We start from the raw sequence: 13,912 nt of genomic DNA, 5'->3' as shown, positions 1-13,912 counted from the left end.
TTTACGGTCACTTTTGTGACTGGTGGGATTAAATGGGTTAATATCAACATTATTCAGTTTGATTTTGTGATTTGTTATTTATATGAGTGAGAATGTATTTTTCCTCCTTTTTAAATTTGAAGTTAGGTTGCATTTTCATTCTTCATTTTGACAAATAGAAAGAAAACACTCTTACACATGAAAATAAAGAAGCACAGTCTGGTAAAATGTTTATCTCTGCCCTTTACTAACACATTGACAACATTGTTACACTGCAAGTTTATAACTTCACGTCTACTTTTTTTATATCTTGCATGGAATTGGTGGTGCTAGAAAAACGGATCTGCTCGTGCGCGAGGTAAAAGCGCGCAAGCAGAACATCTATGGGACAAGCTGGATTCCACTATATCTTTATGAACACAATATTAATTGTAATCCTTTTATTTTTAATATTTGGCATGTTTGTGTGCTGCTGCATTGCGCCAGGTGTATGATGGGGCCCTATATATAATTTACATATTTATTTATATATTACAGACATCAAATACACAAAGTACACATTGCCATTCATAAGTGACATCTGCGATTCACCACTTTTGGAAAGCACCGGCTACCCCTTGTGCACAGCCATACACAAACATAAGCACACACACCACACAGATCACTGACTAATAAAACCTGCGCTGAGAGTTGGGACAGAAAGAGAGAGCTTAACCCCACGGTCGCTGTGGGCAGAGCTGTGTGCAGGTGGTGCACACTCTCTCAGATGAAGAGACTGCAGGGGACAGGTGGACGGAAGCCACAGGAAATCAGCAACAAATCAAAGCTGGAAACATCAGCGTGCACCAAGGCCGTATGTCGCACATTGGGCCTTTTCCATATTCGCGGATAGACAACCGCCAAGAGGAAGACAACAGAATCAAGGCTCCATCCAAACACAAAAGCTCATGAGTGGCTCTTTGAATAAAGGGACTGCTTCACCCTATAACCAGGCCTAGGGCACACAATACATGAAAGACGAAGCAACAAACAGAAAAGAGTGCAACCCAAGGACTTGCTTTTCCATATTTGTAATTTGGGGAGTCACCTTCCTTCCATGCATGAATGTACATAAACAAGCAAGCACAAATAGCGGTGTGGTGTGTGAGGTGCCAGGTTGTGTGTCATCTTCACAGCGGGAGGTGAAATTAGCCTTAGGCTGATTTGAGAACAAAGCGCTGAGGCCGGAGAGCAGCGCGGGGAGCATCAAAGCTCTGAACAGAAATACAGGCTAATTGAACATCTGGCCACCGGTGGCTGTGTACAGTGTAAAGGCTGATCTAATATTCCACAGATGAGAGGGGTGGGGGAGAACGCGAAGGAGCGACAGAAAGAGAAAATGAACTCATCCCCTTGGATGAACAGAAACTGATTAATATTCAAAAGATATCACTCGCACGTCATTAGATGAGTGACCTTCTCAAGACTGTCATGACTTGAACAAATTGACACAACAGATGAATACACTGCAGATGGATGAGAGAAAACAACAAGTGGTCACATCAGCCCATGCTGAAATTTCTCCTGTTTCATCTGTGGAACACGAAAGGAGACATTTTTAATAATATATCAGTCGCAGTCGCTTTTTCACAATGGCAGTTCATGGAGACTGAAGCTTTATAAAAATAAAGACTTGCATGCTATATTTCAAATCATCTGAAGTAGGGGTGTCACGATATCAAATGTTTTACTACACTATTACCGTGGCCAAAAGAATTCACAATAACAATGTATTTAAAAAATAAATAAATAGTGCTATCAGTTTTTAGAAGAATCACTCTATTGTATACAAAGGAACAATTACACTTAATGGCAACCAGTTTGAAATAACATCCTTCTGTGAACTGATCACAGAATGAGGCAGAATTATATAATTTTATAGTATTCTATACAGCGATAAAGGCTATGTCAATTGGCATTGCATAATAAATATACATTATCCTTATGAAATTACCAGAGATAGCTTGAAGAACACGGATAAACCATAAATTGTCGCAATGGTGTGTTAATTGTCTTCATGTTTAATTAATCAGTCAAAATGCCTCTATCTGAATGTTATTCATCTACAGTGATCGCTGGATGTCTTTGTCCAGATTAGGGATTTCCTTGAACATCTTAAATTTTATTACTCCTATGAGTCTTACTTGTAGCCTTTCTGCATGAGGGCGCCCTCCGGTGTTGAGTATGAATGAAACATAAATTACATGTGAGAGTTTAACATTCCATAATGCTCACATCACCCAATTTTTGGGTAAAAATAGAAAAAACACTGCTCTCTAAAGATATTTGAAGTGTATATACGATAATCTAAGTTTTTATCCGAATGAGCACACATTTGGACTAAAGGATGTAAATACAATAAAAAAACACTAGAAAGCTAGCTTTCTTGGAGTGCAGGTTGAGTGTTTGTCTGTCAAATCTGATGACATGCTTTTATGCGGCAGTATATATTACTATATATTACGACACCCCTAATTAACACAGTAACGATATTTCATTTTATTTAAATGCACGATTAACGTTATTACCCGTATATCGCGACACCCCTGTTCTGAAGTCTTTGTACAGACAAACAGACAAATTCACTGATAATCTTGATTATTAAGTGTCAGTTCACTAAATCAGAGAGATTAGCCTGATTCATGAACAAATCTTTCAAATGAATGCTGTTCTCTTGAACACCAAGGATGACTGTGCCAAAGATAGTTATTTAGTGAATAATTAAATTTTTCCAGCCTTTTTCTTCCCTCAAAGCCATCGTATGACTTTAGAAGACTTAAAAAATGACAGCACAAATCTTCATTTATTTTCATTATACTGAAAGATAATGAGTGGCCAGTATATTTTTCAAAACTTCTCATTTTGTGAACTGTCCCTTTAATTTGATTTACATAATGATGGGCTGCTGGAAACTGTCTCTATAAATCTTTAATTGGAAAAAGGAGCCGGCGTCTTTCACTTCTGTTCTCTGTAATGTGTGATAAGATTTATTCACTGCGGAATTCCTTAATGAGGATTCGAGTCTTATTAAATTCAGTTTATATTGTGTTTATTTTAAGTTTTTCCCTATAGGTTTTGTCACATTGGCACCTCATGGACTATACTCTGCTGGAAACTCTGGCTGTTTCAAACTGGCCATTAGCTGTTCCAAGATGATCTAGATTAGTCTTGTGCAGTGACTAAATACAATGAAACAAAACGTTTTGGTCCTGAGACTTACACAGAAGGATGTTCTACCTGCCTGTCAACCTATGTATTTGCATACCTCCTCGCACCTGCTCGCGCAGACATCCCGTCATCACCGTGTTCCATGAGCCTATGCCAAGAGTTGTTGACCGAGTGCCAAAAACAAACAGCAGCCACCTTTTACAGTTCCTCCTGAACCAAAACAATGAGCTTATGCTGTGTTCACGCCATAACTACTATAATTAAGAGATAGCAACCCGTGACATTCTACTGAGTGGTTCACATCCACAGACTTGTATTCATGCATGTCTATGGCACTGCTATCAATGCCGAAATGAATCTGCAGCAGTCAGTTAGCACAAGTCAGCGCTCTTTAAGTGGTTTACTTGCATTATTACTGTAATGTTATGTCCTTTGAGACATGAGGTAATTTAATGCCATCTCTCGTGACACTTTGCAGACTCTTCTCTAGCTGTGCGTGTTCTTGTGTTTTGGAGATGCTCTGAAGGGAGGGTGGGATCTCATGCTTTCAAAGCTAGCTTGCTATTGCTATTGCTCTCCAAAATTGTCTACTTGAATCTGTTTTTTTTTTCCAGCAGTGTACTGTAAATACAGGAAATGTTATCTACATGAAGTAGTTTTGAAGATTACGATGAATATTTAGGTTGATCACCCATGCCATTTCTGAAGAAATTCACAGCTTGATGATTCTAGCAACAGCAGATGTCAGACAGACAGAATGCAATCTTTCTCTGCCAGTCTCTCGCTCACTCTCCAAGGTGCCCACACACACTTCCAAAGGCAAGTGTTTGGGATGGCAAGGGAGTGAGCATTCTCAGACAGTGTTTGTGCACCACATTTTTCTCTCAGACAGTGATGTCACCCTTTTGGAGAGTAGATAAGAAGAAGGTCTGATTAGTGTGTGTATGTGTGCATCTAATCTAGAATTTTTCCACCCTGTGGTAATCGCAACTCCTTTCTGAAGGTTTTAAAGCGTGAAGTAACTTTGACCACACAAAGGAATTTCTAGGATAAGATAGTTTAGTTTGTTGTTGTTATTGTGCTATTCCATGACTTGCACGTTTAAATGCGGGTGTTTGGCACTCTTTGTTTATTCATTGAATTCACAGCTTTTTTCACTTGTCACATTGATTTTCAACAGCAACAACCCCACAGTTTTCTCCATAAAATTAGAGTGTGTTGATCAACAAGTGAATTTGCGAACATGTTGTTTGTCCGCAGCGAAACTCTGCCACATTTGCGCATGGTAGATTTGGTTTGTCATTAGCGATATTTTTAGTCCCATAATTAGCTTTCTGCATCTTCACAGATGAACTGGCGCACCTGTCAGTCCCCATTCATACAGCCTCACTGCTACGAGCCCCATCATTACTCTAATATTTACCCAGGGAGCGGTTGTCATGGAGAAGGGCATTATTGGCGGTTTGCACTAGCTGTTCAACCTAGGGATAGAAGGGCGATGTAGTAAAGGTCATGAGCGCTGATTTCAGTCCTCTTCTTGTCAATGAGAAAGTGTTCTGGAGAAGCTTGATTGTGCTGTCGATGCTTAAGCCGTTAACATTAGGATTAGCTCTGTACACATAGCATGTTGTTCTGCCTCAAACTGACGTGTGGAAGAACAATGCACACTCTTTCATAGGACAAGCAAGGATTAGAACATATGTCGATCTGAAGTAAAATGCTTAAACAGCTGCTCATTCTTTCGAGAGATTATAACAAGCCCAGCCAGTATGTGACATAACATTTTGTTATAACCGCAAGTTAAACTGCTAGTGTAAACATAACATTGATAAGGATAGAAGAACACGGCCGTCTCTTTTTCTCTTTTCAGAGAAAGCGACGTCGGAAGAGGAAAGTGACTTTAAGGTAGGGGTGGAATAGGAGTCACCGAGGGGCCATTCACATAACGTGTGCGCTATGAAGCCTGTGATGATTGACAGGCCCCGTAGGCAATATTCTCTCCCTTTTATACTCGGCTCTTATTTATGTCTGCTCCAACACAGCGGCCACTATCTTTCACAGATAAAAAATGTGAAAACATGCACACAAAAACGCCGTCTTTTTTTGTTTTGTTTTGTTCCTTGACAACTTAGCCTTGATTTGCAGGTGTTGTGCGGTTGTAGTGATTTGCATGTCCAGAGCAGTGGCGGGTCTTGGCAGTGCAAGACGCAACTGTGAAGTGGCGCGTTATCACATTATTTAGTCTGCCTCTCAGCAGCTGCAGCCAAAACAAGCTAGCCTGCAGCATGAGGGAGGGCTGAAAAACACCGGGAGGCAGCTCCTGTTGGACTGTAGGACAGGAAGAAGAAAAATGCTGGATTGAGTCCTTCTAGAGAGGCGTTCTCCTGCCTAACACAGAAAAAAGAAAACATCTCAAGCATCTGAGAGGATGATAACTGCAATCTCCTCAGCCTTCACATTCTATTTCTTCTTCATGGTTCAGATAGTTTTCTTCCATTTTCTTTGTGTGAGACTAGCCTTGCATCCGAATATGCCTACTTCCCTATAGCAGGAAAAAAAGAAAAAACTGTATGTGAAATGAGTACTATGTCCGAATTTTTTAGTATTCATTAAACAGTAGGCGAAATGCACCTGGATGACCTACTACCTACGCTCACATTCCAAAGTCCACATACTTTCTCATTTATAATACATACATTCATACTATATAGAACATACTTTTTTAGCTTGTTGCAAACTTTGTTCCTCATCAAATGTTGTACCTAGTTAGACAGGACGTGGTATTGGGCGCACCTTAGATCTTTGAAACTGTAGTTCGCTAAGCTACAAGCTACTTTAAAGTAGTTCAGTTGCAAATAAGCTATAACAAGTAGCTATGCTACAAGCTACAAGTACACAAAAAGCTGATGATTTTGCTGATGATTCAAATGAATCAGTGAATTGGCTTTTTAACAATCTAAACTAATTCGCTAAAATTAATCAGGCCTTCCAGCATTACTAAAGAAAAAATATACGTTCCAGCACAGTCTCATGACAATTTATAACTATTTTATATTTTGGCAAATTGATGACCAATTTGTATTAATTTGTACAATCTCATTAGTTCGTTTCCATAGAATCTTCTTGCACTCAACTTATGGTTATGGGGGGTAGACCTTCAAACTTATGTTTTTTTCTAACAATTTTAGAAAATAATCACATATTGTATGAATTTCACCTTGTAAAATAGTCATGTTTTCTCGTGCGATCGGGTCAGACCTTCTACTAGCAAATGATTTCCGCTCAGTTGCAATGCTATGCGTGCAAAAAAAAAAGTGATGCAACATTTTGTAACCTTACATTGCTTCTTGTTGGGAGAAAGTAGCTTACTAGTTACACTATTTTGAAAACAGCTAAATTACTGTAATACGATCGTTGTTTTTAGTTAGCTATTCTGCACAAGTACTCTAAACAGGTTCCATACTCTCTAAACAATGCAAATCTCCTGCCGGTATCATTTATGGAAACTGAGCTGCAGTGGATCATTTAGAAATTGTCAGTGGTTGTGACACCAGAAGTATTAGCATATTTACATGCTAACACTTATTCAGTATTCAGCAGTTTGGCCTCTGAATAAACTAGATCTCATTTCACATGCAAATAGGTTAGTCATTATAACAGAGATCATTTGCATATAAAATCTTTTAAATCTTGTTTAAAAGTGCTGCTGTTTTGTTAGCTTTCACCATTCAACCTCACAGCCTTTACCCAAAACCCTCCACAGACATGTCCTACCAAATGATTTCCGCATCCAAAGATGTCAACGATCCCAAAACACAAAATAGATCACTGACAGATTGTGTTTCTGATTGGCTAGTTTTCTGGCCAAAAAGCTTGGTCCGCCCTCTAGACTCTTGTTTTGATGTTTGCAGAGCCAAAGGCAGTCACAGAGACAGGCACAATTGCTCAAGACACCCATTTCAATATCTATCATGTATTAGGAACAATTTATGTGTAGCATTCCAAAGCACTTTTAATTCTAAAGGTCAGAAAGGAGGAAGAAAATGGTCATATAAAACTAAATTATGTCTGTTTTGGTGCATGAAACCTTATCTAACAATATAAGTGGACTTCAGGGGGAAATATAAAATGCTGCTAAAGTGTACGCTGTGGCTTCTTTAAAGACCTGACGAGACTCAGTGTGTGGCGCCGAGCTTGGTGTTGAAAGACCGGCTGTGATTCTTCTGCTACGTTACATTTAGTGCACACCGGTCCGTGTTTAACCATGACCTCAAGCGGGAGGAATCTGCACGAGTACAAGTTTGCGACTGGAGGTGGGAGATTATGTAAATCCTCCACGTTAAGGTTAGCAGCTTTTGAACAGGAATAGACATTGTTATTTTAGGTTGCACTTCGAAGCTCTGTTTGGGAACCGTGAGACTGAGCTGTGGAGGTGTTTTAATCTCCAGATGGAGAATTTCATTAGGTCTTACTGCCTCTTCACAATCCTGTCAAACTCTTAGTTCAATTTAAATGGGTTCTTTTTCCTCCTGCTTCAGATGGCCTTTGTTTAATAAGACTCTGTGTGTGTGTGCGTGTGTGAGATTCTATATCTCTATTTTCAGAAAGCCATATGAGAACACAGGTAGTAGCCATTCTTTATTTGTATCCATACAGATGTGTGAAGGGTTGGGCAGTCATATAGATTACATAGTTGACTTCTGTCACTTTCCTCATTTCGTCCAGACCCTGCTAGTGCAGTCATGCACTCTACCAATTCAGATGGGGCCAGTTAACAGCTCAAGGCCTCGGAGGGAAAGGGACCTGTTGAATCAGTCTTGAGGCAGAGAAAACTAGGCTTTGGCGTCTTAGGGTAGTGTTTCCATGGTTACCAATCTCCTCCATTAATTTAAACCGAGGTGTGGTGTTTCAAAACGAGAGAGAGAATCTCCTCTCTAGAAGATTTTATATTAGATGATGCTTGTATACAATGCTTTACATTATTAAAATATGAGCCTGAAGGAATCCATAGACTTTATTTCTGGTGGAACATCTTAGGAATTCTGTAAAACAAAAAAATGTAAACGTGGTAAATTCATACTGCATGCTGCAAGCATTTGGGTCAATGGTAAATACGAGTGTTTATGATAAAGGAAAAATCTTCTAAAAATCTAGTTTAGAACACATTTCAAGGTCTTACAAATCTACTGCTTGTGTTCATGCTAGTTTCATATGCTTTTGAAAACGTATACCATATTCAAGGAAAGTTTTATGTTAAAACTTACGGGGGGGGGTTGACCCACATGACATTTTATCAATGAGGGTCTGATATCATTTCCTTTTCTTTTTTTTCTCCTGGATATTTGTGCAGGTTGGTTGTACTACATGACTTGGCAGAAAATAAATCAAATAGAGTATACAAGTCTTAGTGAATGCAAATAGGCTAGTGTAAAATGTGCTAAGAATAAAATAAACCGTCAAATCAAGTTGGGGGTTTTTCATAGTTCCTATCACTTAATACAAAGCAGTCTGCAGAGAGATAAAAGGAGTGAAACATTAACACACCTTTGACACTCTATGGCCAAAATACTGTTTTTTTTTTCTGTTAAATGTAATTAAATCTGTTGCAGTCAGCGATTAAAATTGCCAGAGTGGTATTGGTCTCCTGTAACATTCATCTTTGTGTTTCTAAAGGTGTTGACAAAGACTTGAGAGGAACTGGTGCAAATTCCCCAAAAGTCCCAACTTTTTGTCTTAGTAATCCAGCATTTCTTGGGCTAATGCTCCTCCTGCATCCTTCTGCTTTGTTGGAACATCTCTCCAACAAACAGTTTAGCTGTTCGGCAGTGAAGAACATGCGTAAATGAGGGACACTCCATGCTAGAACAACCCTGACCATCTCCAAAGTTCTTTCAGAAAGTTTACCCTAGACTTTGAATCAGCATTTTCTTCCCGGACAGAGCCTTTAGAGGATTACAGCTTTGGGGTGAAATTCCAAATATTAAACCGAATTCATTCAAGTTTGTTCTCCCTACACGACGCCCAATCCCTAATGCCAGAGGATTCCGGAATAAGTCCAAGTCAAAGACTTTTCTATAAAACTATGAAGGAATTTGCTGCAGTTGTATTATCCTTTGTGATGGGTAAAGTCCCAAATCAAGGCAGCCAGTGGGCTGAGAAATGGAGCCACCAGCTCAAGCCTGACAAACTTTGCATATTTGTTCAACAACCAGCTTGTCCTACTGTGGTGAGAGAGGGATAAGCCCTAGAGCAGACACCAGCTCTTCATGAGCCTCAGCCAGCTGTTTACACACCGACACTTATGGCTTGTCCTTCACAAACGGAAATGCGGCAGGAAAGCCAGATTCCCTTTTACCATTTTTTCTCTTCGGTGAGGTCATAACAGCCAGCAAAACAAATGGGGGCGAGCACGCTATCTGTTCTCCTTCAAATCTTTCTTTACATCCAGACGGCTTGGTTTGGATTTTATCTTGAAAGCTAATGAAATGCAGCAGGGCTTGAAAGCAGCAGTTTTACATAAACACTGACATTCAATGAGACAAAAACAGAGAAACGGGACATACTTTGCACTTAGCATGTCCGAGTCACCTCTAAAAAACACTGAATCTAACTGTGATGTGGCTACTTGTGTCATTTTTTAAGTATTAGATCCACTGGGCGAGGCAATTGCACTGAACATCTGGGAAGGTCAAGATGCTGACGTAACTATTACTCACGCCTCCACTAATTATTTACCTCAGCCACAGTGTCACATGGCTTTGGCCACACCATTGCGCCAGTGGGATGAAGCACATTAGAAGCATTTGGTCATTAGTCATTAAGATAAATGATAAATGTTTATTGCAGTTAGTAGCAAATAGCACAAGATGCTACATTCCAGATTGTAGTTACAACGGGAACTTCCCACAAAATAAAGTTCCAAATAAATTTATGAGTGGGAGCGTGTTCATATACCCTTGCAATCACAATGCAAAGCAAAGTATATATAAACAGCAGTTTCACTCTTTCCACCACCTCAACTCCATATTTATTTCCATAATTAGGTCCAGAGGGGTGATTTAGAGCTCGAGTTGAGTCTCAAGCGTGAGCCCCTTCGTTGCAGAGATCAAACCAATCCTGTTTACCTTTATTGCTCACATAGATTATATTAATGTGAACTTCAGCAATCAGATTTTGTTAATGTTACTGTTTGTAAATAATAGTTAATTAGGTAGGGAATATGTATAGGATAAGGGAAATTGGGTAGGGAATGGACAGGATAGAATGGTTAATTGAGTTGGGAATGGAAAGAATAATGTTGGTGGTATATGGGTTGAGGGAAAGGGAATTTGTAGGATATGGTTTAGTGTAGTGTAGTTAGGGAAATGATAGTAAAGGGAAGGGATCAGTGTTGGGGGAACTACCTTGAAACTGTAGCTTCCAGATCTACAAGCTACTTATTTAAAGTAGTTAATGGAGTAGTTCTCCCAAAAATCTTATCATTCTTTTAATTCTGTCATTATTTACTTTTCTTTCTTGACAGAATTGTAATTTTGGGGTGAACTATCCCTTTAAACTACAGTACGCTGCTACCCTTAAAAAAGTACACTACAAAGTAGCTTACTATACCAAAGCTATTTAATAAAGCAATATCTTTTTGAAAATATTTAATTCTGCAAGTATTTATTTGGCACAAATTAATGAGGACCCTCTATTAGGATTGAAGTTGAACAAATAAATGTCCACTAAATTTGAAAGTAGAGGCTTTTTTAACGATTCACTATTTGCATGGCTTTAAAAAGAATCAGTGAACCATATCTGAACCAATTCACCTTTTGCATGGACTTGTTGAGCCCTTGCATGAATTGTTGAACCCTTTTTTGAACCAGTTAATGGTTCAGAAAAAAATCAAAAGAATAATTTTTTGAACCGATTCACCATTCAAAAGGACTCAAAAGAATTGGTTAATACATTGTTTAACCAATTAACTGTTTGAAAATAATATTTTTTTAATCTATTCACCACACAGAAGGACTCGAAACAAATGGTACATCAATATTTTAACCGATTCATCATTTGCAAGGACATTTACATTTACATAAACTGTTTGAAAAGATTGAAATCTTGGCAAACTTATTCACAAAAATGTATTGAACTTCCAAACATGAGAGTTAGATATTTTAGGCAAATATGTTTGAATACTCCTTGTTTTATTATTACTTTTAGTTAGTTGCTCCCCAACACAGGTAGGAATTATGGATTAACTGCTGTTGCTGTTCATTTTAACAACTAATCTGTTGTTATCGCCTATATTGTGTTTCACACTAAAAGCTAATGATCTCTTGATACTATTCCTCAGCTGATTGCCCAGATAGCACACAATCTAGTGCCTTCTGTTACTGAAAAGTGTGTGATGCACATTTAAACCTATAACATCCACTACTTCAGCTCTGAATCCTTCGGCTTATCCTTCTTGCATACTGTATCATTACGATCATACAACACAGCCACACCTGTTAACACAAGACACTTGACATATATTTCACCCATAGAGAGCTGTCCTTTAATAGACATCTGTACTCCAACTATACATCTCCTTTTAGCATTCGATTCCTGTACTTCTGTCTAATGGCAGGGGGTTATTTCTTATATTACTTTTTAAAAGTTTTTTTCTTTTCTTTTACGCATTGATTTTTAAGCAGTTCCTTCCAATTAGTTGCCGCTCTCAGCAGTGATAGCAGTTACCCAGAGGAGAGCGATAGACCCAGACAGTCAGAACAAAAAAAATCTTTGATTAGAAAACTGAGCAAGTTCGTACAGTCCTCTTTAAAGCCTGTCTAGTGTGACATCACAGGGTTGCCACACCAGATTACTGGGTAATTCATTGAGCCTCTACTAATTTACAAAATTATTCACTGGAATGAAAAACCCTGTGCACCACATTTGGCTGATCTTTCAACAGTTAACTGTGCAGAGATCAGTTCCCACGTGGCTTTGGGTGCTTTTTGTTGGCTCCATGGTTTCTAATAATTCCTCTCAATGGATTGCTTTGATATTCTGTCACTCTTTCATTTGAAAGTTTTTTATAGAATGTTCCAAGGCCTCTTGTTTGTCATAGGCCGAGGGATCCTTCAGATCCTTCAGAACACCGCTCTACAGTAATTTGAAAGTGATTGCAGTACCAGTTTTGGCCACAATCTTACATACGGTTCCTTTAAATAACAAAACAAAGGTTATATTCTTGGCCAATGTAAAGCCCTTTCACACCAAAAGTGAAATGAATAAGCCTCAGACTGAAGGAAATGCGAATTTACGGCTGTACAGTAGAGGGCGTAGCTCAAACAAACCTTTCAGCTATTCTGTCATTCTGGATCGCAAGAAAGTTCAACATTTACTTTAGTAATAAAAACATGCAATAAAAAGTGAAACATTTGCGTTAACATATTTAATTATTGCAGGTTTGCAATAAAAGTAATGCATTACTTTATTAATTACTTGAAAAAAGTAATTAACTTTTTTCGGACAACTGCCACATAAACTAAAACAAAACAACAACATAAAGTCCAGGCCTGGTCCTCTATCGTCCTTTACTGTCGTCACTCCTCCTTTTATACTTCCGGAGCTCCTCGCTCCGTTCCCACAGCTCTCGGCCTCACCCTGCTTGCCACAGTGTTAATTGGTGTTAACTATGAGATATTAGTCACAATTTAATAAGTATACTTCAATAAAAAACTTTTCTTGAATACTGCATAAACATAAGTCCTCAAAGTGTGAGTTTATATGCAAAGAGACTTCATTTTGGGGCAAAACAGGACCGTTCCCATGTACACAAGTGTAGGCATTGTAATGCATGAGCTGAAAGGGGAATTTGGTGTCTAGAGGTTGCCATGGCTGCTAAAAGCTCTCTCGGTCACAAATGCACAACGTTTAGGTCCCTGCGTACCCCATAACTAACTATTCTTCTTGGCCCTGTCATCAAGACCATGTTTGTTTTGTTGTTCTGTCAGTCATATATGCGACACCCTCTAATGCACTGTGTCCTGTGATTTGCAGAGACAAAGCCGGCCTGCACTTTCAACGGAGTGGAGTACCATGATGGGGACATGTTCAGGATGGACGCCTGTCGCTTCTGCCGCTGTCAGGGAGGGGTATCCGTGTGCTTTACAGCGCAGTGTGGCGTCCTCCACTGCGAGCGCTACTACGTCCCTGATGGAGAGTGTTGTCCGGTCTGTGAAGGTTAGATGACCCTTGCATCAGCTCAGGAAACCTCATATACAAGAAAATATTCCTGTTCTTTGTACACTGTTTGATAAGAGCATAAGCTGGCATATATGTGCACCTTTCTCCAAATGATACAAACGGTCTTTAGCATTTAGCACCTTGTGCCTCGGGGCCTCTTTTGCATTTGCTGTTGATGCTCTGCCCGTAATTGAGGTGATTTTTGTGAATTTTAATGAACTGTCATACAGGTCCAAAACTAGATTCTAAAGCAATTATGATGTGACTTGTTTTTTAACTTCACAGAGAATATTGTGCATTTTTACATTACGTTATGGGGAAGATTCTGTCGATTGGACGTTAAATTTGCGTGTTAAATTCTTTTTGTGCTTTGTATTCAACCAATTCAATGAGCATCCAGAGCTAATTAGTTCAGGGAAACTGTTCATTGTTTTATTTCGTAGACAACCTGTAATAGGCTGCAAGGGAGCATGTAATTTCGATTGCATTGCTTCTCTTGTGGGTAGGT

General features: G+C 39.0%; 1 protein-coding gene across 2 annotated transcripts in view; it reads left to right on the top strand.

Annotated features, from left to right (window-relative positions):
• The window catches only part of crim1 (cysteine rich transmembrane BMP regulator 1 (chordin-like)), a 121,358-nt gene that overhangs the window by 71,920 nt on the left and 35,526 nt on the right, over window positions 1–13,912 (top strand). For both annotated transcript variants that reach the window (XM_084097413.1, XM_084097412.1), the window contains exon 6: window positions 13,219–13,401. In XM_084097413.1, coding sequence (XP_083953539.1) covers window positions 13,219–13,401 — 183 coding nt within the window. The remainder of the gene's footprint in view (window positions 1–13,218; window positions 13,402–13,912) is intronic.

Source organism: Abramis brama, assembly GCF_963993115.1.
Source record: "Abramis brama genome assembly, chromosome: 21".
In the NCBI taxonomy this organism is placed as follows: Eukaryota; Metazoa; Chordata; class Actinopteri; order Cypriniformes; family Leuciscidae; genus Abramis; species Abramis brama.
Note: the sequence above shows the minus strand (reverse complement) of the source record. Positions and strands in the feature narration are given on the sequence as shown.